General features: G+C 38.3%; 3 protein-coding genes across 5 annotated transcripts in view; 1 reads left to right on the top strand and 2 right to left on the bottom strand.

The window, feature by feature from the left end:
- LOC121730178 (neuroglian-like) overlaps positions 1–12700 on the bottom strand; it is a 42062-nt gene extending 29362 nt beyond the window's left edge. For all 3 annotated transcript variants that reach the window (XM_042119105.1, XM_042119103.1, XM_042119104.1), the window contains exons 1-3: positions 12606–12700; positions 12182–12265; positions 10378–10504 (exon numbers count right to left, since the gene is read on the bottom strand). In XM_042119105.1, coding sequence (XP_041975039.1) covers positions 10378–10504; positions 12182–12239 — 185 coding nt within the window. In that variant the 5' untranslated portion in view covers positions 12240–12265; positions 12606–12700. The remainder of the gene's footprint in view (positions 1–10377; positions 10505–12181; positions 12266–12605) is intronic.
- A 2202-nt stretch (positions 12701–14902) lies between these two features.
- LOC121730052 lies at positions 14903–15906 on the top strand. Its single transcript, XM_042118839.1, has one exon. The coding sequence runs from the start codon at positions 15029–15031 to the stop codon at positions 15881–15883; it is 855 nt and encodes a 284-aa protein (XP_041974773.1). The 5' UTR covers positions 14903–15028; the 3' UTR covers positions 15884–15906.
- On the bottom strand, positions 15905–25244 carry LOC121730050 (scm-like with four MBT domains protein 2). Its single transcript, XM_042118837.1, has 7 exons — positions 25037–25244; positions 23203–23613; positions 20642–20764; positions 19793–19921; positions 17500–18356; positions 17065–17240; positions 15905–16785 (listed from the first exon to the last, which is right to left on the bottom strand). The coding sequence occupies exons 1-7, from the start codon at positions 25106–25108 to the stop codon at positions 15950–15952; spliced, it is 2604 nt and encodes an 867-aa protein (XP_041974771.1). The 5' UTR covers positions 25109–25244; the 3' UTR covers positions 15905–15949.
- Positions 25245–25334: the final 90 nt, after the last annotated feature.

The raw sequence follows: 25334 nt of genomic DNA, 5'->3' as shown, positions 1-25334 counted from the left end.
ATTTTTAACGGGCTAAATATGGCGTTGATTGCTGCGCGTACTCGGAAATTCCCTGTTTATAATTCGCAGGCCTTTTGGGACTTACTGAGAATCGTGGGGCGATTTGGTTTATGAATTATTGTTGAAAACAATCCGGAAAGCCCGGTCTTGCGACAAATGTGGAAAAATGTTGCTGGGTTGAATATTTTTCATTTTATATTTATGTATATTTAGGTAAATTAGGACCAAAAACTTTTGGAGTCGCGATTTGTAGTATTATGGTGGTCTAATGATAAGTTAGGATCAAATACTGCTTTTGAAGGACGCTGCAACAATGATACCTCGCTGCTGTGCTCTTCAGGCAAGATCAACAAATGTCTAACCTTCTGCCTTCATCAAATCTGTCTAACCTTCTGCCTTCATCAAATCCAGTACGCTAGGTAAACAAACGCAGCAAATATCAACTCGCAAGTGGAGCGAAACGGAAAATGGCGGCGGATGTGAGCGGTTCACCGTCGATGGGGAAGTCATTTCCCACTAAGAGGATTAGTATCCGCTTACGTCTTAGCACCCCAGGCTCTAGGGCTTTCAACTGTGTCTAAGTAGACGTTGTCGGGATTTCAGTGTTCTTTCCCTCGAATATACTTCGCCTACTATCCATCTTATAATAATAATAGCTCCCGTCACCGAAACCGGTGTGGTTTCGGTGACGGTGGCCGGTTTCATTGAAACCAGGCCAGCTACGCAGGAGTAATTTTTTATAGTGCCCAAGTGTGTGCGCAGTACACAAGAGCACTCTCTATTCCTTTACTCTCATAACCCAGTGGGACGGACGACCGACACGACTGCCGAGAGATCAGGCGCAGGACCGACTTTTTACATGCCCATCCGACGCATGGATCATCTTACTTGTCAGACAATGAGGTGATCAGCCTGCATTGTCCTAACCAAACTTGGAAATAACATATTTCCAACGCGGGAATCGAACCCACGACCTCCGAGTCAAGAGCCGCGCTCTATACCACTAGACTACGGAGGCGTTAGACTAATATAGATAGACTGCACTATCCATCTTACTAATATTATAAATGTGACAGTGTGTCTATCTGTAACCTCTTCATGCCCAACTTCGCTGAACCGATTTTGCTGTACTTTGAGACGCGGGAAAGGACATAGTATAGTTTTTATACCGAAGAATGTACGGTTTCCGCGGGATAAACTAAATTCAGAACGATGGAGTTGCGTCATCTAGTTACAACTTAACTTATCCTCGGATATTATAGTTTCAGATTCTGTTTAAAATGTGAATGCCAGATTTAACAACAATATCTGTATTGTTTCAGAATGCAGTGTATGGTTTCTTTACGACAGTGATTTCTGTGAAATACACGAAGCTATTATATATTTAAATGCTCCATTACTTATTGCTGGAACGAATCAAAAGTCCTTTATAAGTTATAACTGAAGTTGATATGAAAATAAGGCTGAAATGGGAATTCATTGTACCAGATATAAGGTTTCATTATAATATTTATTAAAAAAGCGTTGCGTTTAAGTTTTTTTTTTTAAGTTACAGCGGAGTGTATTAAAAAATCCAGACCAGAATTTATCACGGACTCAAAGCGAAGGAACTGAGAAAGTTCTTGTTGAAACATAATATGTCATGTCATCAAGTTGTGTAGTTTGTTCTGTGCTAGGAATTTAATCTTGCGTGAACGAAAAACACGATGGAAAAGTTCCTAACTTATGGGCGCGTGCTTTTTGTTCGTTACAAGAAATGGCTACAAACTTAACATTTACGTCTTGCAACTTTTACGCTTAGCTCTAAAAAAACATAGATGAGATTTTTCTAAATAAAAACTATATTTAAATGAGAATGTGTTGTCTCAGGATAGACATGCGACAGTGGTTACCAACCACGAAAAACCTTTTGATAGGATCTCAGTGCCCAAGGGACATGCAACTCTTGGAATGCTCTTGGGACCCGCAACGAAATTAATCAGAACAAAGGTAGAACATAGAAGTAGGAAGTAAAACTAAACTTTCCCCCATTTCTGCCACTTGTTCGGTTCGGCCCAATTGATGAGTAACGGAAGCGATCACTTGTTTGAGCTACACGGAGACTTGACCTCAACGTGCTGAATGACATCATGGTGACGTAACTGTGACCTGGGCCCAACGACTGAGCGTTTGACACATATACCTGACTCAAGCAAAGGCACAGAATCTTTATTCAATACCGAGCAAGGATATCTGAATATTAATACGTTGAAAGGCTGTTCGCGCAAATTTGGTACAATCATACGTACAATGCCATTTTTTTCAACTCGAAATGATCTTACAATTTATTATTGTACATTTAAAGAAAATAAATTGTGTTGGACAACCTCAACAGAAACAACCCAAAAAACCTACTCCATATTTCTTTCTTACTCACACCTATGTTGTGTTTAAGTTATTTCCACTTCATTTATAAAGCGATGAACATGAATGTGCCCTAGAATATGCATAGTCTTCAGAGTTCAGTTGAAACGACCGTTTGACAGTTAACAGGAAACTGTCATACAATTAACAGACCCCACGAGTACAGTTAGTGGGTCTACATAGATACAGCAGCGGGCGACAATATCACTGGATTCCATACGAATGTTTGTACTAATATGTATTCTGTGCTAATGTTATAAACGCGAAAGTGTGTCTGTCAAAAGCGATATTTTATATTAACAAAGCAATTTTTTTACTTCTAAATCATTTTGAATGCGGCCCGCGATACCAATACTATAACAATATGTTTGTGGCCGGTATAAAAAAGGTTAAGTACCGCTGCTCTATCGGCTCTATCAACCCCATAAACCCTTTTCCTGCTCGGAAAATTGCGGTGCGATATTCTGGTGCCACGCAATTTGGCAAAGAACTATTCGCTACAAGTCACAAGTGGCTTCAAAGTTTGCCCCGTCAGCTATATTCCATTCCCGATTTTGGACGCTGAACGTTGTTTGCGTCTACCAAATGGTGACAATTAACGACGGCCTTCACACTACCACTTTGATTAGGCGCTAATTGCAGTACAATTTTTTCAACGCGTCGAAAAACCGGCAATTTTGTAAGATGGCTAAAGGGTCATTGGCGTTTCAATTTATCGCCGCCAAAATATCATTCCCCGTGCAAACGAACCTTTGTGTACGTAAATGAATTAGTTGTACAACATGAAAACACACTACATAATAGGATAAAAGCATTTCGCAGAAAACTCGACCGAAACGAGGTCATACATGAACATGGGTGCTTTCAAACCACTCAAATTGATAGAACTCTATATAAATATTTTAAAAAGTTTTTATTGCAAACTATAAATTATGATTGATCCCATCATTAAAACTGTGCGCTCTATGATAGCTACTAATGGAGTACTTGCGTCATTATTATTTTTCTTGTGGTTCTCAATTTATACGTGGGAGAGCCATGCTTCGGCACGAATGGGCCGGCTCGACTGGAGAAATACAACGTTCTCACAGAAAACCGGTGTGAAACAGCGCTTGCGCTGTGTTTCGCCGAGTGAGTGAGTTTACCGGAGGCCCAATCCCCTGCCCTATTCCCTTCCCTACCCTCCCCTATTACCCTATTCCCTCTTAAAAGGCCGGCAACGCACCTGCAGCTTTCCTGATGCTGCGAGTGTCCACGAGCGACGGAAATTGCTCTCCATCAGGTGACCCGTTTGCTCGTTTGCCCCCTTATTTCATTTTAAAAAAAACCTGGACTGGTGTTAGTAGTAACGTTGTTCAGACGGCTATTTTTAAGTTTTAACACTCTCTATTGCCATTTTATCATCATCATCATCACGGACAAAGGCTTTTTGCTGGTAAAAGGATGGGACTGGTTCAGCTTGCTAGCCTTGTGACTAATAACGATGTTTCTTACGCCATATCACAACAAAATTGTAGGATCGATTGCACTTTGCATTTACTGTAATATAGTCAGGTCCTGCTTTTTTTTTAAACAGCACCTTAATACCCACGACATAAGAATCACGCCCAAAAACTCTGAGGCAAAACAATTATGAACCGTATTCGTGTTAATTAATTTTGTTGCGAGCTCAGAGTTGCGTGCCACCATGACGTGCCAGCTAATTTATGTACCAACTTGTGACTGATGTCCCATTAACAGTGTTTACATAAACATATTTGACTTATATACCACGTGAATCTGATTCCCATATCATTCGAAGACAACCTGTTCATAGAATAAGAAGCCTCCTGACTATTTGCAGTAAACCTCTTTCTACATTCCGTAAGAATTAGGACGAACAGATCTGATTCTGCATGTGATGCGAATAAGAAGTAAGATATTCAACATGCATAAATCTAAAAACAGTTAAACCTCAATATGCAACAAGCAATAATAAACCTGAAAGTTATATTCGCGATGCAGTAATTCAATGTAAACACAGCGGGTGTGCTGTAGACAAAGGCAGTGACAAGAAAAACCGTGGAGCGTGAAACCGGCTTATTGTTTTGAATCGGCGCGTTGCAGGCACAAATTTTGGCGAACAGGAAAAGGGCCAGATTTACGCGCACCTCAAATTTCGAATAGAAACAATAGAGTCTAGCTTTTATTCGAGAAAGAGATGATAAGGTAAAGAAACAGGTGAACTTCCAAGATCGATACCGACAGGGAAAATTACTTTGGAAATGAATGACGACAAGCCAAGTACACGCAAAACCATTTTAGCTTTAAGGCAGCCCCAAAAGTAAACTCGGAAAGATGTGAAATTGCGTAGTTCTGGTAAACGTTACATGAGCCAACATTTACATTAAAAGCAGACCGAACACAGTTACCCATTGCTACACTTAAGCCTTTCAATGAGGTGAAAACACTCAGCGAATCTGGCGTAGCGGCGCTGATTAAAAAACCTCCTTTCATTGTAAATTCATCCCGGTTTCATTCCGAATCCCTGTTATGTTCAAACAAAAGTGGGTCTTTTGAGTGTGGTGGTACCCGCTCGACCCCATTGTACAGTGAACACTGAACAGTGCTTTAGTCGCCAGTGCAGCACTAAAAATAATTAATGCTCCACTAACACAAAGGAGCCTTATAATTGGAAGGATTAAAATAGTTTCCCGATGTTGACATACGGGTAACAATAGGGATGATGACAAGGTCAAAGACTAGCAAATTTTGATACTAAAATAAAGAAATCACGGTAAAAAATAAGTGTTCCCAAAATTTCAGCTTGGTAGCATTTGTAATTTTTTTGCTCTGCGCCTTCAAAGTTGGATATTCAAGTCGATTTTTTTTTATATTTGTATACCATTCGATAACTTATGCAAATAAAAACAACTTTTGTTATTAAACCACTTTCATAAACGCAATATTTAATGTACCTATCGAACAAAGTTCTCTCACGATGCGTACAAACTACGAAAGAGTGACGTCATACTTTCGTAGCACTTTGTATGGAGCGTTTCGGGCAGCTCCATTTTATGAAATATTTGAATTGTCATATCTTGGTAAATTTTTAAGCTATCAAAGTCATTCTTTCAGCGATGTTTCTATTTTTAAGGGTCTTTCAATTAGCAATAAGAAAAAAAAAATAGTCATCATGCCTATTGAAGTTGCTGTAGCCAGCAGAGCACAAGAGTAACAAACTACGTTGGTTGGCAGTTGGAATACTAGCATAGAAGAAACGGAAAAGGAATGTTTTCTTTTGAGAGTTAAATAATAGGATCCTTAAAAAGTTAATTGCAGAATAAACATAGACTGCAATCTTTCAAAATTCTGGAAAAAATCAAATCAAAGAGGTAATGTTCGTAAATTTTTAGCGTAGCCAATTTAATATGAAGGTAAATCTTTATCCGTAGGGCTAGAGTGGCTAGACGGAAGTGATTCGCAAGAGCGACTGTTGACTCAGCTTTATCGTCCCTAACAAGGGTGATTCCCGTTCGTTTGAGATTCATTAGGGACTCACGTAAAAATACTTCAACGCCATTCAATTCTGTAACGGGTTTTCAAGTGGTGGGGCGTGCCTTATTGTACTTACGTCACAATAATATACTCTTGTACTTGAGTTTGGGACTTTTTTTTTATGAAATAAGGGAGCAAACGGGTCACCTGATGGAAAGCAACTTCCGTCGCCCATGGACACTTGCAGCATCAGAAGAGCTGCAGTTGCGTTGCCGGCCTTTTAATAGGGAATAGGGTAATAGGGGAGGGTAGGGAAGGGAAGGGAATAGGGGAGGGTAGGGAAGGGAAGGGAATAGGGGAGGGTAGGGAAGGGAATAGGGTAGGGGATTGGGCCTCCGGTAAACTCACTCACTCGGCGAAACACAGCGTAAGCGCTGTTCCACGCCAGTTTTCTGTGAGAGCGTGGTATTTCTCCGGTCGAGCCGGCCCATTCGTACCGAAGCATGGCTCTCCCACGTTAAACTTGTGATTATTTAGATTATAGCGCTGTTGTCACAAACCTTTGATAGACGAGACCTCGAAAGAGCCAGAGTAAAGCTACCTTTAATTTCCAAGCCTAGGGGTAAATGAGTTATGAGATGAAACCACGATGAAACATTAATAATACGCATATAGCGCAATTGGAAGATAAAAATTTCGCTATCGCATAGCGAAAGTTCATCGAACAGAAGGTGTGTCGGGGGACCGCCAAGTAAACTACAACCTACAACCGTCAAGTCGCTGATTATCTCGATTTATTTCGCTGTGAAGTGATCCTTAAACTTGTTATGTGAAATCAAACATCTACATAAGCGGTCCCCCGACACACCTTAACAACAATTATGGACTAAAATATTACTTTACACAAGTTATGAATTATTTGAACTTAAAGGCAGTTAATATTATTTCATTACTTTTTAAAGCTGTTTGGCGGGGGTTTTTTTAAATTTCTTAATTTAATTTTATTTCATACTTTTTAAACTTGTGTTGGTTTAAATAGTGCAGAATAATTCCTATCAACACAATCATATTCTCATAATTACCATATTCTATCAATGTCCTTTTCGATGAGGCCGTTAATATGAGCCCAAACATGAAACCTCCACTTTGGGTTCATACGAAGCTCGGTCCCTATAGAATCTAGGTGATGCTGCAGCAGCAGCATGTAAATATTTACTGTTTATCTACTTCTTACTGGTTGTCGCAATTAAAATGAGCCCAAACACGAAACCTCTGCTCTAAGTTGGCGAGGAGTTGGATATCATATTGATTACCAGGAGATGCTGTAGCACCAGGTCAACTTTCCATTATTATGTGTATACGTATATTGTATATTCACAAATGTCACTAACTACAATGAAATATAAAACCCATCAAACGACTACAAGTTGCCAACGGCCTTTCATGAACCAGATAAACCCTGATTGTTCAGCACTGAATAGGCTGACGATGATGAATTATATCTAAGAACACTCTCGATCATGTCAGCTTTCAAACAAAAAAAACTAGATCGAAATCGGTCCACCCGTTTGGATGCTACGATGCCACGGATACACACACAGACAAACAGACAGACAGACAGACACGTCAAACTTATAACACCCCTCTTTTTTGTCGGGGGTTAAAAATGGATTTTCATTTGTGTTAACGCTAAAACTCGAAAACGGCTGAACGGATTAGGCTGATTTTAGTCTTGAAATATTCGTAGAAGTCCAGGGAAGGTTTTAAAGTGACACGAAGTTCACCGGGACAGCTAGTCTATATATATAAAAATGAATTTTCATTTGTGTTAACGCTAAAACTCGAAAACGGCTAAACGGATTGGGCTAATTTTAGTCTTAAATTATTCGTAGAAGTCCAGGGAAGGTTTTAAAGTGACACAAAGTTCACCGGGACAGCTAGTCATACAGATAAAACTTTATTATCAACGTTCTTGGTTCTTTCGCATTTCGCATCATTTCTGGCACATTTGGAAACCGGCATCATTGGTGTAACTATCGTTTTGGGAAAAAAGACAGCGTTTAGACGCCACCTTATGAAAACACTTCCAATCTACTTCTGTAGCTCTATCCCTCACAAAAGTATCGCAGTTATCTATTTACAAGTCAAGTTTATACCGTAATCATGCTAATTTTATTCCTCCCATATTATAAACTGGCTCAGCGATGAACTCAAAAGCAATTTGCACAAACTACAGGACTTTGAGTGGTGTCACAAGTCGGTCGAGGGTCCCACTCGACCGGAATAAGATCACCCATTTATTACGTGAGCAGTTTTATTTTTACTCAGGGCCAGCTCTGGATTTATGTATAGGCATTAGGCAGTATAGGCCTTTGGACGGCAACGTCCTGCGGCGTCTTAGGGGGAGGGGGGGCAGCGTCCTAGGATGGCAGCAGAGTTCGTACCTACATATAGGGGCGCCAAAATTAAAGTGGCCTTTACTCATAAAACATATAAATCCGGATAGGGAAAAGGTATTGAAAGAAATTGTCTAGCACGCTTATGGAAGTAAATGTGTCGTATTGTCTCTAGTTTTCGCTTATTTATTTTCCTCAAAAATTTTGCTGCGACCATGATAAACCCGCAGCAATGACATGATTAAAGTGAACTCATCAGCCAAATGCAAAGACCAATTATAGGCCCCATCAGACGTAAAATATGAAACTGTATCTTCACTCTACAGATTACAGCTTCGCTCTTACGTCAGCATGGCTTCGAGAGCTTTTCTTTTATAAAAAAGAGTTTCTCAAACATTTTTTCATTTTTGGTAACAATAAATCAATAAAACGTCTTTGTCACCCTCGACTCTTGCGTGATCGCGAACAATATCCAACACAACTCACAAGGGTAGAGTTACGCAATCCGACTTCGAGGGACTTGGAAATCATAATTAAAAGTTAATAATTTTAATTGTACTGTTACGTTTTCTATTGTAACTAGAGTTAAATAAATAAATAAAATAAACTTTATTCTGCCACCTTAAAATGTTACATATACCAATAATAGGAAAAGAAAAGCCTACCCATATTATGACCTAATACTACAGCTAAAACATAGTTCAAGTTAATTAAGTAACTGAATGGTCAATTATATTTCAGATTTCCAGGCTTTTAGGTTTTAGTTAATTTAATTTTTCTTTACAATTACTCAAGTATTACGAAAACTAGCAATTTGGACGCCTGACGTATAATATTACTCATTGAACACTTTAATTTAACATCCAACCAGCATCCAATTAATCATCTACCCACGCGGCATTCCTACGTCTTAATGTCTCTGCCATAAGCTATTGTTTTTGAAAAAAAAAAGAACCCTAGTCTATGGCGGTTTCAGGTTTCCTTCCGTAAATAAACTCTGCGGCAAACATTTCAGCGGTGTTTGTTTGGGTAATGCGTTTACCGGGGCATTGACCGCATGCGAGAGCGACCCGCTGACCAAAGCCAGTTCGCCATAAGCGGATACAAGACGATGCACTTATTGTACACTCGCGAACACTTCTGAACCTTAATGTTATAGAATAATAGGGTCGAAGTGTGTACAGTTTGTTCAAAATACTGTACATTGTAATGTTATGTTGCCTGCCAGGTAAAGACCAATCAAAACTTATAGGACCACTTGTGCCAGTTTTATTATCTCTTCGTTTTTCGTTTTAACCCATCAACTACCAAGCGGCACCCGGGTGCAGCAAACAATTGAATATCTAATGTGTCTGCGATTCCTACGATCGAGGTATTAATGAAAGAAAAGCTACGGTCTACGGCCTACGATATTCTAACACAGGATTAGCAATAACCCAAATTGGCGCAAATGGGCCTTATAGGGCCACTTTCGTCAAACTGGGGAAACTTAACGCTTGGCTAGATATTATGCAGACTCTTTCGTTTTATACATAGTATATTCGCGAGTGTATGTGTCTGTCTGTCTGTTACCTCTAGTGTTAAGTCTTTACGCAAAAACCACTGCTGGTATGATAACATTTTGTATGAAGATACTTTGATTCCTCAAGGCCTCGTAGGCCTCATATAGACATTCGAAAAGTGTTAACTTTGTTAAACTATTTACAAATAAATATTTTGATTTTAGATTTTGTCGGAACTGGTAATTAGATAAAAGATAGTTGAGGAGCTGGCAAACAAAACCGGATTAAACCGCGAAAAAATATATTAGACAGTGGCTAAAAAAACTAGTATCAACTACTACTACTAAACTAATTAGGTTTTATTTAAAAATGTACTTTTTAAAACCTTTGTAACCCGTTTTTGATTGAAAATATTAAAAAGGGTTGATGCAGATGGGTCAAAAGACGATTAAAAAAATATATACTTTCGCACTTTGGTGGACTTGTGGTTTTGTTCGCCAGCTCCTCAGTTGTTATCCTCGTATAAGAATGTCCAGTTTACACACGAAATAAATCACACTACAACAGTTGGAGGCAACATCTAGTAAATAATGACTTACTTTGGCGCTGGCTCTCCTTCAGCTTCGCACTCAATGATGAACGGTTTGTCCACCTCACCAGGCTGCGCCACTTGGAACAATAACTCTTCTGCCGTTGGCTGTTTCACAATCCGCGGTGGTGATGTCACTGATGGACAATACACATGCAGATCATTTACAGGGTTCCTGGACTTTATAATATGATGTGACAAACCAAACAAATACTTTTTCTTTTTAATAGATCTTGGTCCTACAACTTACAAGTATTGCAAGATGGGAGAGATTGCTAGTTTTATTATATACTTATTTTGTACCTATGAAAATTTCATCTATTAAAAAGAAAAAGTATTTGTTTGGTTTGTCACTTAATGGCAATTTCTTTAGTCAACTTTTCAAAAAAACATAGCTTAGTCTTTCTGCTCACTACATATAGGACAAAGGCAAAACATTCATTATTTATGCTACCTCAGTAATTGACTTTAAGAAAATCAAAGGATATAAAACATAGGAAATTACATAAAAAATACTTTAAAGCCAGATGAGCTGCTCTTTTGTAAAAGAGTTGCAATAAGATATATTGAAATTGTAAAACCTTGGAAACAATGAAAAAATATTACAATGCCTTCTTAGATAGATTGTAGGATCATTGAGCTTAAAAGGTGAAGGCCTTGTCTTGCAATGTGTCATAAATCACTAGCAATATGGCAGATACACAAAAACATACTTTTATATTATTAGAATATTTTACAAAGATTTCAGATGCAGTTTATTCACACTAAGGGTCAATTTATACTAGCGCAGAGTCGAAGCGCATCAAAACTGACTGAAACAAATTCAAGCTTAACTTCAAAAACTGGAGAGAACTATAATGCTATTTATTTTAATGTTCCTTACTTAATCGGCAAAGTTGAGGTTAAGTTAAGATGTCAGGGGTCTAATTTGCTAGTTTGTCAAACAAAGCTAAAGCAATAAATTTGTAATTTTTTTACTCTTAACTTTTTTCCGATCCATACTAATATTTCAAATGATATTACAATATTACATATTTTGTAATATTCGTATGGAATAATATTACTTTTGTGGATGAATATTAATTATTTCTTTCACTTCTACACAAGTATTAAAATTATGGATCATTTTTATTGTGATAGCTTTGGAATTACCCAAGTACAGAGTTCCTATGGAATGCTGCAAGCCATCAGGCAAGAACTTTTTAACATAAATGAAATATGAAACTTATTGAATAATATTACAAGTTGTCTTAATACAATAATATACTGAAAATGCTGCAAACATTTTCATAATAGTTAGATAATTGTAAATATTTTAAATAATACTAATAAACTTAGATGTAATTATATTCACAACCTAATTAGGTACCATATTATAATTTATTTGAGTTTGTAAAGGCAATTATTTTTTGCTTGCCTATTTATGATATTTTCTTGTGGCAAAACTGGTTTTGTTATTTCAGACAATATGATTTAGAATAATTTTACAGTACCATAAAATAAAATAGAAAATTATTGTTTACTTCCACTTACAGAGGAGTGATTGGGCATCAAATTGAAATGATTATATTCATTATTGAGGTTAGGTACCTGTTTTAAATAACAATAAAACTTACAACAAGTAAGTAAGTACCTATAAGAAATATTTAATAGAAAACTTTTAATTCTTCTTTGAAGTAAAGGCTAGCAAGAAAACCAAAGAATTTGAGGAGTTAGAGTTAGGGAAACTATAAAAGCGCTGCACAGGATACAATTACATAGCGGTAAAAAAGATTTTCAAATAAATGTATGATAATAGGTGTCAAAATACTTACATAGAGCGGCTGCTTGCGATAAAACCGCAAATAAACATAACACTTTACTGGTTTCCATGGTTGCAACTCTGCAGCCTTGGAGATCTAATAAGAAATTATACAACTTTAAACACAAAACATTTTTATAACACACATGTCCACCACACTCGATGACCTAATCCGAATAAAGCTCGCAATGACAACACCCACAAAAATAGTATCAACGGCCGCCAGCCGTTCAGATAACTTATCACACTGGGAGATATTCGTTAAATACCTAGTTTTTAAGTTTAGAAACTTTATTTTCACTAAGATTTTAATCGTTATCTTGCAAAACGACACTACAACACTTTTGCGACTGTACACGGCAAATCGATATTTTCAAAGAAGTACTTAGTTTTAACAGGAAATCTGAATTATAAATTGTAAAATATATTGGTTTTACCTAAAAATAAGTATTTCTTATAATATTATCATTGCGAAAAAGCGTCTTTTTCGTATTTACAAGTTCCAATAGGCGGGGCCTATCCTCGCTTCGATTTCGACAGTGATTCATAGACAGTAGAGCAGTGTTGTCACACCAAATTTTAGAAAATCAGCAGACGTCATGCCAAAAATTGGTAGAATTAGGTAGATGTTATAGTTTGTGCGTTTTTAAGAACTTTATGTTCATACATTTATACTAACAGTATTAAATTGTAAGGTGTATAGGACTAACCCTAGATTTTTCAACAGTCACCGTACGCGTCTCATCATACCGTAACCTTGTTTCTTCATAAAGCCATCTCATAAAGTAAAGTATTTGCCAAAACACCCTGATACTGGCAACTCACAAAGGAGCCATTAATAAAAAAGAAGAAGAAGATGATATGGGTGACAGTTTTCATATTCCTTGCTACGGGTTTTTTTACAAGAAAACAAAAAAAAACTAAATGTAATAAATTATATTCCATCTACAAAAACAAATGTTTCCTATAATTGTAAATGAATAAAAATTTAAAGTTGCTAAATGCTAACTTATTAATATAAAATTATAAATATCAACTGTGAAATAGGAGCATAAAATTATTGTTACGAAAACATTTGAAAAATTTCAGATGCATGAAACGGAACTTATGTCAATAGAGATGGACTCTGTTGAATCGAAATCAAATCGATAAAAAAGGGCGGCCATCTTAAATCACCGGCACCACTGAAAATATGTCAGTACGAAATCGATAATTTCGATTGCAATTCCTTTACGAAGTGATTCGATATTTTTAAATTATCGATTAATTTTTGTTAGGTAACTTCCCTACTATTGTCAATTATAATGTGTCACGCATATCATCATAAAACGCACAAACTATAGAAGCAAAAATTGGTAGATCTACCGACTACCACCCTCATATCAGTACTTTTTTTAGCAATTTCTGTTTAATATTGCATCACTATTGCTTTCAATTTCATTTTTTTTAATGGCATTGTCTCGTATTGAATGCAAATATTTGTTGATTAATGGTTTTTAACGAAATTGCTTTCAATGTAATTGAACCGTGTAAATCCGCCTTTTCGTTTCAAAATGTTAAACGTTCCGGTTCGCGAAAAGAACAAATGTATTGTTGTCACCACTCTTGTAACATTTCGGACCGTTCACAGACTAATCTGCGTTCCGAAAGTGAGCGAACGGCTAAACAGCTGCAGCTCGTGTAGTGGCGGTCCGTTTTTGTTTTTAAATGATAATTGCTAAAGGAAGTATTGTACCAAGATGACTCAATTTGTACCAAAGTGCTATCCGAGGAGTCCGTAACGTTTATTATTTGTATTTTGTACGTGAACAATGATATGTCGAAAAATAGGTAGATTTGATATTGAAGTTGGTAGATAGGTAGAAGGGAGGTGAAATAGGTAGATCTACCATAAAGTTGGTAGATGTGACAACACTGCAGTAGAGTGAAGTTATTTAAATTTTTAAACCAAAGACAAAATGAAACTCTGAATACAAGGTTTTGGTCAAAATAACGGCCAGGGTTTTATTGCACGACACGATATCGGATGTCGTACCGATAAACTACCGTGAGAGCGTCTTTCTGAGTTACAAATTATAGCAATAAATATTTAAGTTTTATTCATAATAATTATGGCATGGCATATTAACACATCCTTTCACATATTAAATCGCATAAGCATGCAAGTTTCAAGAATTAGTGATTTAAACTTGTATCTTCTGCAGCTACAAAATTCTAATAATTTCTTTTATTCGTCTTTGTGTTTCGGTAACCTCAGTTACTAAGGAGTGCAGTTGTACCATGGTTCTTCCACGCGGCATGGCCCATGGGCCACAGCGCCCACAGCCCATAGCACTCCAATCACCCATCTGCACCACCCATGCAATTTAGGCACCAGAAAAAACTTTTCAGTAGGTACTGTATTTCTTTTAATACAAAGCCTGACAAGTAATACGGTATGTAAACAAAGACTTCTATTAAAAACCATAAACTTATAATGCAATAAATAAGTCTATGATTTAAACTGAGGTTAACTATAACTAGATTGCATTCAGATTTAAAGATCACTGACCTCCATTATACAAGTAAGGTCAGTGAGGTCAGTGGATAAGAAAACAAGATCTGATCAGTCAGATTTGAGATATTGTGTCACTAGGCATTGACTGTAATTTTATTTGTTATCATTTTTGTGTTTTATTTTATAGAGGTCAATAAACTAAACATATTTAAGTTTATTAATGTCGATAGGAATTTATTGAAATTTCATACAAATCTTCAATTTAAACCATAACTTTTATTTAGGTATAGCACAGTACCCTTTAAATCCGACACTCTCAAAATTTGTTCAGACTTTATAATATATTTATTTTAACGTGTAATCATGTCTACTAGAGCAGTTTCTTTAAAAAGCCACGAGGAATCTACCTTCAAGGATGGGATCAGTGAGTACCACACTGTAGATGAAGACGAATCTGGAGTAGTGAATGATACTAATAAGTTTCGTAGACCAGATCCTAAACCAGAAGAAACAGGCACATCCCAAGCAAATATATCTAAAAATTACAGTGAGTCTAAATTCTTAGAATTGAAAACCCAAATTCAAAGTATTTTTGATGATTACAATAAAAATATGGGGGACTTCGAACTGTTCAAAAGCAATTTTCACTTAACTATGGAAGAATACAAACAATGCGACTCTTTTACACAAGTCGAAAGTTCAATCGAAGAAACAATGGAGCATGATAGTACTGAATCAGACGGCGAAATCGAAAATTCGTTTTCAACAGGACTGTTTAATGAAAGCAATGAAGTAAAAAATATTGAAACAACATTTTACTCCTTTATTAATAACAACTTTGTCAATTTAACTTCAGATGAAGCAAGTTTTGATTCAAAAAACAACTCAGAAAAGACATTTGTCCTCCATAACAGTGATGTTGTTGATCCATGTATAGAAAGAGAGCTAAGCAAACGCGGTACAATGTCTGAAAACAATATCTGTAAGAAAATTGTAGACAAATCTCCAGCTTCAGAAAAAACAACAGAACCTCAAGATTCTGAACAGGAAGAAAATTCCGACGAAGAAAAATACATACCTATTAAAAATTCACTCGCAAAAGAGGATTTAAAAAAGAAAGAAGAAGACAAAGACTATTACAAAGACCAAGACACACTTTTCATATTCAAAATTTGTAGTTACATATGCAAGAAAATTCGCAGGAATCCAATAGCTTAGCAAAATAAAACTGCTGGTGTAATTCTTTTGGTAATTTATTTGAGACTAGATAAACAGTAACATCAACTATAACAATCCGCTGTTCTCTTCGAAGTTAATTATGTAGTACCACCTTATTTTCGTTATGTGTTTGCACAGTTGCATCGCGAACTCCTTTTTCATATGCAAGAAGTTGCGTATGATCGGCAGATCTAGCATGATTAGCGCCTGTCCGTCGATTTCCTCTTGTTTCATTTTCTCGGCTATGAGTTTACAGTCCTCGGTGTTTTTCAAATAATTGTACACGTCATCGACGGTCCAATCTAGAGGGTTCGGCGCGAGATTAATTTTCCCCTTGATCCACGTTATAGAGGCATTCTTTTCGAACATTTTATTGTCCGATGGAAGAGGATCGTCTAAGCTAAATTTGAGTTTCTTCAATTCGGGTTCTTCCGAATCGGAGACGTCTGATATATTTTTGGCATCCCTAGAGTTTGTACTGCTTTCGTTTGTTTCGTTTTCCGTATCACTGTCGTGATTTTGTTTCTTTGTGGCACATGTATTACTGTAGATTGTCTCTACGTCTTTCTTATTCCAATGCGCCTCCTTCATTTGTACTGCAAAGTTCGGGAGTTTCGCACCTCGAGTTTTCATTTCCAATTTGGGATAGTTGCTTTTTGCGTCCCTTCTCCTTCTAGTAGATTTTTTATAGTCTGTCCCGCTTTCGGGGCTATTGGGTCTGGTTCCCTGTTCTGAAGGAGGGGTGGACCCGCTATGATCGCTGGCTACGGACTCAGCATCTCTCTGATTCTCGTTTTCTGGAGCCGGTGGTTCCTTCTCCTTTTTTTCCGGAGCAGTTTTCTTCTTTTTTCTCTTGCCATTCACGCTTCCTTTTGGTCTTCCCCGACGTTCAGTACCATTGTCTGAAACGAGAGAAAGCATTGTGGTTTAAATATTTCATCATCGGTCATTAAAAGGCACAGACTTTATATGGCGTACTCCAAGGTTATATACATTTACTACATTTATACAATATTTGCTTTATGGGAGCTGTAAAGCGACAGTATTTGACTAGATTTTGTCTCGAGCAAACAACTTAAATTTATGTTCTTTTACCTTCTCATCTCTCACGCTTCTCGCAGAATGGTTATATCCTGACTATATTAATCATGCCTATTTATCTCTTTCAACTATTTACTTACGGAAAGTACTCTTGTCGACAGTGTTACAGCTGTGCGGGCAGCGGTCTGGGTACGGCTGTGGCCCGAACAGGCTGGGGCAGGCTTGCAGGCGTGCGCACACACTGCGGCAGAACGCGCCCACCTGTGACGTCCCCGTCGCGATCGGCACGTACGCGTGGTACGTGCTAGACTTTAGTCTGGAATATAAAAAAAAAATACTTTTGAGACGTCGAAATGACGCATATTATATCATATTTTACACATTGCACATAAAAGCACTCCAATTCGTAGTTTTCGAAATACATTTCAAAAACTGTCCCTAGTAACTAGGGAGAGTAAAATTATAAGAGTCTCTTTATATAATCGTCGTAAATAAAAGCTATCCTATCTCATTTCCCATGACTTAAGGCGTACCAAATTTCATCAAAAACTTTATCATGAATAGTTAATACTCACTTTGCCCTCAACATTTCCAATCTCATTCCCTCCTCTGGCGGACCCTCCGTCTCCCAGTCCTTCAACAGTTTCGCCGGTTTATACGACGCCGATATTATCTTATTCAACACCTCCTTTAGCACCAAACATAACGGCCCAGGTCCTACCGCCTTGGGTAATTGAGACAACTTGTTCCTACTAATAGAAGGGCCCGCGTAACACTTGTAATTAAAAAATATTCTATCACACCATTCCTCCGCTGGCTTTTTATCTTCTTTGGGTTTCTCTCCAACCTTCTCCCGTTCTTTGGGGTTGGTGTCAGGGATATGTAGATCATAGTTGTTGCTGTCACACCATCCTACTGGGAAAAGGAGATCACTGTCTTGGGAATACCAGTACTTCTCTCCAATAGGAAGCAGTTCCACATATAACATGTGTTCAGCGATCGCTTCTATTGATGCAACATGGATTTCATCGTGATGGAATGGATTCACCGCTTCCAATTTCATGTTCACTTCTATACCCTTGAGTTGTTCTTTGTTACCAAAGCAGTACTCTGGTGCAGGGGACGAATTAGTCAACTTGAGGTACTCGTCCCAATCGAAAGGTCCGTCCTTCCATGACTTGGGCGCTTTGAAATTAAATTTGTTCTTCTGGGCCCAGCCTATAGGGTAGATGTATGGGTGCATGTTGTCACATAACCAGGCCATTTTGCTGTCCTCGTAGTCGTCTACGTGATCATCAATGACAACTAGAAATTGGAGGTTGTTGAATATTTTAAGTACTGTGGCAGGTCTAACAGTTCTCATATCTTGAGGGTTGAGTGCCTCTAACTTCATTCCAGTGGAAAAGCTGTGGGCTTCCTGAGTTTGGATAGACTGAAATAAGAAAAAAATAGGCTGATGACTCAGTCTAAGGGCCTGTTTCATCACTTTTTGATAAAGTGACAAATAGGCTATCCACAACTTTTTTGACAGATTCTCCATACTCTATCTGTCGAGTTAAGTGGTGGATAAACAGGCCCTTAGAATTTATGAAGTTATGACTAATCAGAGAAAATACGGAATGTTTTTCATAACATGGAGTCGAGTGTAAGCTGCTCTTAGCCCGGGCGCGCACTAGCGGCCAGGCCGCGGCGGCCATCGAAAGTATGGTGTGGCCGCTTGACAGCGTGCGGCCAGGTGCGCTTGGTCTATGGCGGTTTCATACTAAGGTCTCCCGATGGCCGCCGCGGCCTGGCCGCTAGTGCGCGCCCGGGCTTACACTACACATAAGGCTGGTTTTATCGCTAAGCGTTTCGTTTGACTATAAAACGCTACTGGGTACTACCCCCATACATCTTCAAACGCGCGCGCTGCCGACACGCTTAGCGATAAAACCAGCCTTAGGGCGCGATCAGACGTGTGCGTGTTCTGCGCGGGTTGTACTATAGCATGTGGGAAAAAATAAGCTTACCTTAGGCTCTGCGCGGGTTCAGCGCGTGCTGCGCGCGTGTTTTCCGATACGCTATAGACTATAGCGTATGGGAAAAAACGCGTACGTCAGATCGCGCCCTTAGACGTTTTAAGCGCGCGCTTTGCTAACGCGCGTTTTGAGAACCCCAGATTCTATAGGGGCTCGGAAAGGCCAAAGGGCTACCAGGGTATTTGGGCCTTTTATTACTTTTTAATATAAAATAAGGGGTAAACGAGCAAACGTGTCAGCTGATGCATAGCAATTACCATCGCCCATGGACGCTCGCAACATTAGAAAAGCTGCAGGTGCGTTGCCGGCCTTTTAAGAGGGAATACGCTCTTTTCTTGAAGGTTTGTAGGTCATATAGGTCCGGAAATACTGCTGGTGACAGTTCGTTCCAGAGCTTTACAGTGCGCGGCAGAAAGTTACGCGAAAAACGCACTGTGGAAGACTGCCACTCATCAAGGTGATGAGGATTTCTCGTGGAAAAATGGCGGAAAGTTGCAGGAGGGTTACAAACAATTTTTAGAGCACTCTCGTGATAGAACCGATAGAGGATGCAGAGCCAAAGCTCCAGGATCCAGCCTGTTGGAAACACTATGGCAGTCAACATACCGAGCGGCGCTTCGGTGGACACGATCCAGAGAGAGTAGTTGGTATCTGTGACGGTCCTAGGGGGGTAGCGAACAAGAATCGCCCGGGGCCTCGCACTTGCAGTGGCCTCGCAAGGTGTTTTTTTGGAAAAAAAGAGCCTCGTAAGGATCTGCCGCCCAGGGCCTCGCAAAGATCTTCCGCCCTGGCCTTGCTAAGACTTGCCGCCCGGGGCCTTGCAATGGCTTACCCATTGGTTGGTATATACCTGAAATAGATCCGGCGGCGTGGGCTCTGTGATGGCTTCCTCCGCGCTCTGCCGCAGCTGCGCGCTCAGCTTGTTCTTGCACGAGAACTTGTTCACCTTAGCCGGGTACTTGAACTGCCACGGGGAACCCTGTGAATTAGACACGGTATTCCCTAAATACTATGTGTTTCAGTAGAAACTTTTGTTGGACTCGGTGTATTATGTAAATATGTAGTCCAATCAAACTTTTACACAGCCGTCTTTTTAAGCTGTCTACACACCAAAGCCGCCGGCCCGACGGGGCGGCGGCACGAATCCGGCGGGTAAATGCCGGCGGCTTCTGAATGTGCAATTCGCAACGGGCGCAGGCCGCCCGCGCCGCTGGTTTGTTGCCCCGGCCTTGTCCGGCGGGTTATGTCGCTGGCCCGGCGGTTTTGGTGTGCCACCGGCAAGTTTCAATATGAGGCCGTCGGCCTTGCCCGACGGGTTAAAATGCCGCCGGGACCCTGCGGCTTTGGTGTGTAGACAACTTAATAATAATACTTGTTAGGGTCAATTGAGACCGCAAAGCGACGCGTTTTTCTAAATTTCTAAATTTGTATGGATTTGACAGATTTGCCAGACGTCTCACGCAATTGAAATGTCAATTCAGTTAATGCATCTACGCGTCGCGTTGCGGTCTGAATTGACCCTTAGGTCGTTTTTTGGTATTGTTTATTTAATATAATATAAATAATATAAAATTCATTGTAGGTACTCTAAATAGAACATATTATGCCCCTTACATTACAGAAAGCATTATTTTATGCAGCAACTTTTTTTAGCCGTTTGGTCTGCTTGTCTACTTATTGCAAGAATTAATAAGCTTACCTTATTAGTGACGTAGCCGAAACTACTGAGTCTGGGGTTACAGAAGAACATCCAGAAGGGCGGCTGATCGTCGTCAGCGCCGTCGTACGACACCAGCAGGCGACCACCGTAGTTCTTACGAACCTAACAAACATACAAGTAATAACCATAAGAAGTGGACGTTAGGTTACGTTACAAATTTATACAATTAAAATGAACTAATCAGACTTATTATAGGTTGAAACCACGCGCGAGCTTCGAGGATTTATAAGCAACGAGAAGCCCACAACTCTGTTGCACAAAAAATCTTCTATCGTGCTGGAAACCGTATATTTTCCGGGTTAAAATCCATCCTTAGGGATGCTTTTTAACCCGGGAAAGGACATTTAGATGTCCTTTCCCGGAATATACAAACCAAATTTTAGCAAAATTAGTTCAGCGGTTTGGCGTGAAGATGCGACGGATACACAGACAACACGCTTTCGCATTTATAATATTAGTAGGTACGGATTGATTAGAAATAATATAAAATAGCCGATAGAAGATAGCCAATCTAAGTATCGTAGACAAAACGTGTTATATTTACTAATTACGCAACGAAATCGAGAAAATTGTAAAGATATCGGATTTCTGTCACGTATTCGAGATTTCGTAATATAAGGATTGCAGAAGAAGAGTTGATACTAGTTGATAAACTTATGTTAGGTTTCTTAGGTTTTGCGTCCTAAGGGGCAGACTTTCGTACATGGGGAGGCGGAAATAAAATGGCCTACATTTATAAAAAATATAAATTCGGCACTGGTTTTGTGGCAGGAGTTTATCTATTTATTAGCATCGTTGATTGGTTTTTGTGGTAGGACTTTAACTTTTCACAAGGACTTTTGATTGACGAATCAACTGTGCTGATGAATAAAATATGAGTCAACAAACCTTAACCTTAAAAACCGAGTTGAAGACAATTAGAATTGCTAGTGAATACATGAACTCCGCCGAAAATCCTCTGAAAATGTGCATAGATTCTATCGTGACTCAAAATCAGCATTGGTCCTAGGACTCCCAGGTATTATATTTTTGAGTCCCGACTTTCACTCATTTCCTATGCCATAGGAAATGTGTGGCTATATAATAGAGCCAAAAAGCTGAAAAATACATGATCGAAAGTAATTTCTGCTGCCCATGGAGAATGGAGCCATGGATACTCAACCGCTCAGGAGAGTGTAGTCGTGTAAACTCACGACTTGTGCGTACCTAGTGCCTTTCTGCCCACTTTAAGCTTTTAAGCTTTAAGCTTGAGATATTAAAAATTAATTTACAAAAGAATAAGGTCTTAAATATTTTCTACAATCTTTAAAGAAAAGAAGAAAGAAAGAAAATGTTTATTTGTGTTTAAATTCAAAGAAGACTGCAGTAGAGACTGCAGCGTTTGCTGACGTAGGAGTCTTTTTGGCAAACTTTCTAACGATTGATTTTCCAAGTTTGCATGAAGGTTAGGTAGTTTGACGAACTTTCAAGGATGTTTTCGTACGCATCGTATTTTCAACACTTACTATTTGCGATATAGTTAATCAGGAAGTCCCGATTTTTTTATATGAAATAAGGGGGCAAACGAGCAAACGGGTCACCTGATGTAAAGCAACTTCCGTCGCCCATAGACACTCGCAGCATCAGAAGAGCTGCAGGTGCGTTGCCGGCCTTTTAAGAGGGAATAGGGTAATAGGGGAGGGTAGGGAAGGGAATAGGTTAGGTTAGTCTAGTTAGATTAATAATTCAAGTTTAAATCGCTAAATTAAACTACAATTACGGTACGGTACCACAGTTTGCGGTTGCAGTGCAGTATGGCGTATATAGGTACTTATACCAGTAGCGCCAGGCAAAAAAACACTGATTAATTTAGCGATAAGTTGAATTATCCGGACTTACCCTGGACCTGTGTCCGAACCCTGATTAACTTAAATTATAATATGCTATACTTTAAAATTTGTCTGTCGCTTCTGTAACTTTACTGATATTGCGAGTATCTAGCGGCCGACATAAACGCTTTCTATCAGGCTATTCGCCTGCTCGTTACAATTTTTGTCTCGTTGATCCTAATCTCCTACTAAGTATTATTAAAATTATGTACTAATGTGAGGATAGATGTATGTATGTTTGTCGTAAGTGCGACAGCATGTGCGCGAGTCATACAACCTGCCATCGTCATTCGACGCATAAGAATCGGGCCTATTTGACTGTCCAACAAGCACGAGCATATGAAGGTGATTACCGATTTTAAAAAGCAGAACGATGCAGTATCACGTACATTTACGTTGCACACATTTACAGCTAAACTGATAAAAAATATCTACTTATACATGTTTTTATAATGTATCCAGTGTCGAATTAATATTTTTTATGAGTCATAAAAAGTGTAGGCCACTTTTTTCCTTTCCGCCGCCCCATGTACGAAATCTGCCGGCCCCTATGGACGGTGCTGCCGCTACGCCGCGGCCTGTACGGCGTATTTATAAATCCGGACCTGAATGTAACTAGTAAAGGGCAATAGAATAAATGGTGTAACAAAATCATTAAATAAAAAGACTTACGGTCCCAATCCAATATCTGTAAGGGTCAATAATATTCTGAATCTCGACCTTCATGCCAACTTTGATTCTATCTATAGGCGACAAGCCCTTATTCTTCAGAGCCTCAATAGACACAGACTCTCCAACTAGGAGGGCCTTCTTCATGATATCTATGATCGTCTCTCCGCATTTCTCGCTGATATCATCAGGTGGTTCCACCAGCTCGTCATACTTGCCACACCAGCCCAGAGGATGGACTTTGGTGGTGGATATGTCACACCAGAACACATTCTCGGCACCAACGAACTTGATGCAGAGGAGGTGGCCGCAGACTAATGTGATCTCCGCTATCCAGTAAACGTCGGGGTTGCTCTTGTGGCACACTTCGAGGAGCATGCCCTGTTTGATTCCATTGTTGAGACTGGCTTCAACCTGTAACAAAACAATAGAAAAAATGTGAAACCAAGTTCATAATGTCTTTTGTGAATTAAGTTTTCCATGCATTACATTACCTGTCACCTGTAGATGCCTGCAGTAAAATTATAATGGTTAAACATCATTAAGAACTTGGTTCAACTGTACAATAATCCTGCTAAATAAATAAGAGAGTTTGAATGTTGCATTTTTACACAAAAGATTCTTAACCAATTTAATGAAATAGTAGTTCAAGTTATGGAATAACTATACTTAGGCCACATATTATAAAATAATTGTGATTTCCTGCAGAATTCCATGGGGTTCCATTTCAAATTAATGTGGTTTATGTCTAGGATAAGGATAACATTCCCTAGTCTAGGATAACCAGCAAGGTGAATAAAAGGCAAAAATTAACCTGAACAATAATCAGATATATTTTTATGTGAATTGAGTTTTAGAACAGAATATTACGTTACTCTATAAATTAAGAATTGAGTTTCCTTAAGAGGGAGAAATCTATTCTGTGAGCTTTTCCAGAACTTTTTTTTTCAAGCACCCTTATTTATATATTCTCAGTTCTCAGTAAGTAATTTGTATTCTGTGGTGCACACATTAATTGGCAAAGTTATTTAAACATGAAAAGCAGACAGACAGACAGAATTTTGAATTTATATTAGCATTAAAGTATCTATTAGATTTAATTAAAGCAAACAAAAAAAGTTAAACGTTTTACTTTTAGTTTTGAATATTAATTTTATGATAATTTAACCCATCAAGCCCCATAAGCTCACCGGTGAGCGAGACACAATAGATTAACAATAGACTTTCAAGAATCCACGATCAAAGGATTAAAATATAAACAATAAACTGGTCAATCATTTTAGAATAATTTTAAGTTAGACCAATATTTCACATGTTCTTAAAAAAAATTAAAAACTATTGCACATTTTAATATTCTCTTGTTGCAAAAAGTATCTGAATAATCAATTAATAATTTAAGTAAAAATTTAAAACTATGGAAAACACAAAACAAGCGCTTTTATATATTTACAGTCACATTATCTCGATCGCCATTTCGTGGACCGTGTCTAAAACATCTTATGAATAAGCATAAGTAAAGACGATTAAAATTATCGCGACTTTCAATGATCTTCTTAAATTTATATAATTAGGAACTTAGGCCTAGAAAAGAACACAAAAAGTTTAACGTCGACTTATATAAATATCGGAAAGAAATATTGAGTGCTTACCAAATAATAAGGAAAATATCGTATCAACGTTAGCAGCACTATTTAATTAAAATATATTTTGGCGCATAGTTTACAGGAAGTATTTTGAACTTTTGAGGACATAATAAACCACTTTGTAGAGTAATGTAGCATACAAACGATATTTTTCGCTAATGGAAAACAATAATTATAAAATGTACATAACTTACGTGAGAAAATAACTCTTCAGGGACAGCAATACTTTTATTTTCTTTCATAAAAACACTCCAATCAAACTCCATAATTTAATTATTACTTAATTTTAGATAAAGTGTAAATAATCTATGAGCTGTAATGATTGAAAGACATTAATTTTCCTTTCTTCTACGACTGAATTAATAAATAATCCACTAGACTAGCTAGTCACTAGTTCACCCATCTCCACAGATTACTAGTATATATTTGTAGACAGATAAGCGTCTTAGAAGAGTTTGACGGCTCACGAATTGACATTTGATGCGACAGCTA

This window comes from Aricia agestis, chromosome 9, assembly GCF_905147365.1.
Source record: "Aricia agestis chromosome 9, ilAriAges1.1, whole genome shotgun sequence".
In the NCBI taxonomy this organism is placed as follows: Eukaryota; Metazoa; Arthropoda; class Insecta; order Lepidoptera; family Lycaenidae; genus Aricia; species Aricia agestis.
This window is presented reverse-complemented; position numbering and strand designations above follow the sequence as displayed.

Coding starts and splice junctions, on each gene's coding strand:
- LOC121730050 (XM_042118837.1), bottom strand. CDS start 25,108: ATGGAGTTTGATTGGAGTGTTTTTATGAAAGAAAATAAAAGTATTGCT. Junction 18,357..19,792: donor CGCCGCCGGATCTATTTCAG/GTATATACCAAC, acceptor TTCTTATTTCAG/TCTATCCAAACTCAGGAAGC. Junction 16,786..17,064: donor TGTCGACAAGAGTACTTTCC/GTAAGTAAATAG, acceptor CTCTCGTTTCAG/ACAATGGTACTGAACGTCGG.
- LOC121730052 (XM_042118839.1), top strand. CDS start 15,029: ATGTCTACTAGAGCAGTTTCTTTAAAAAGCCACGAGGAATCTACCTTC.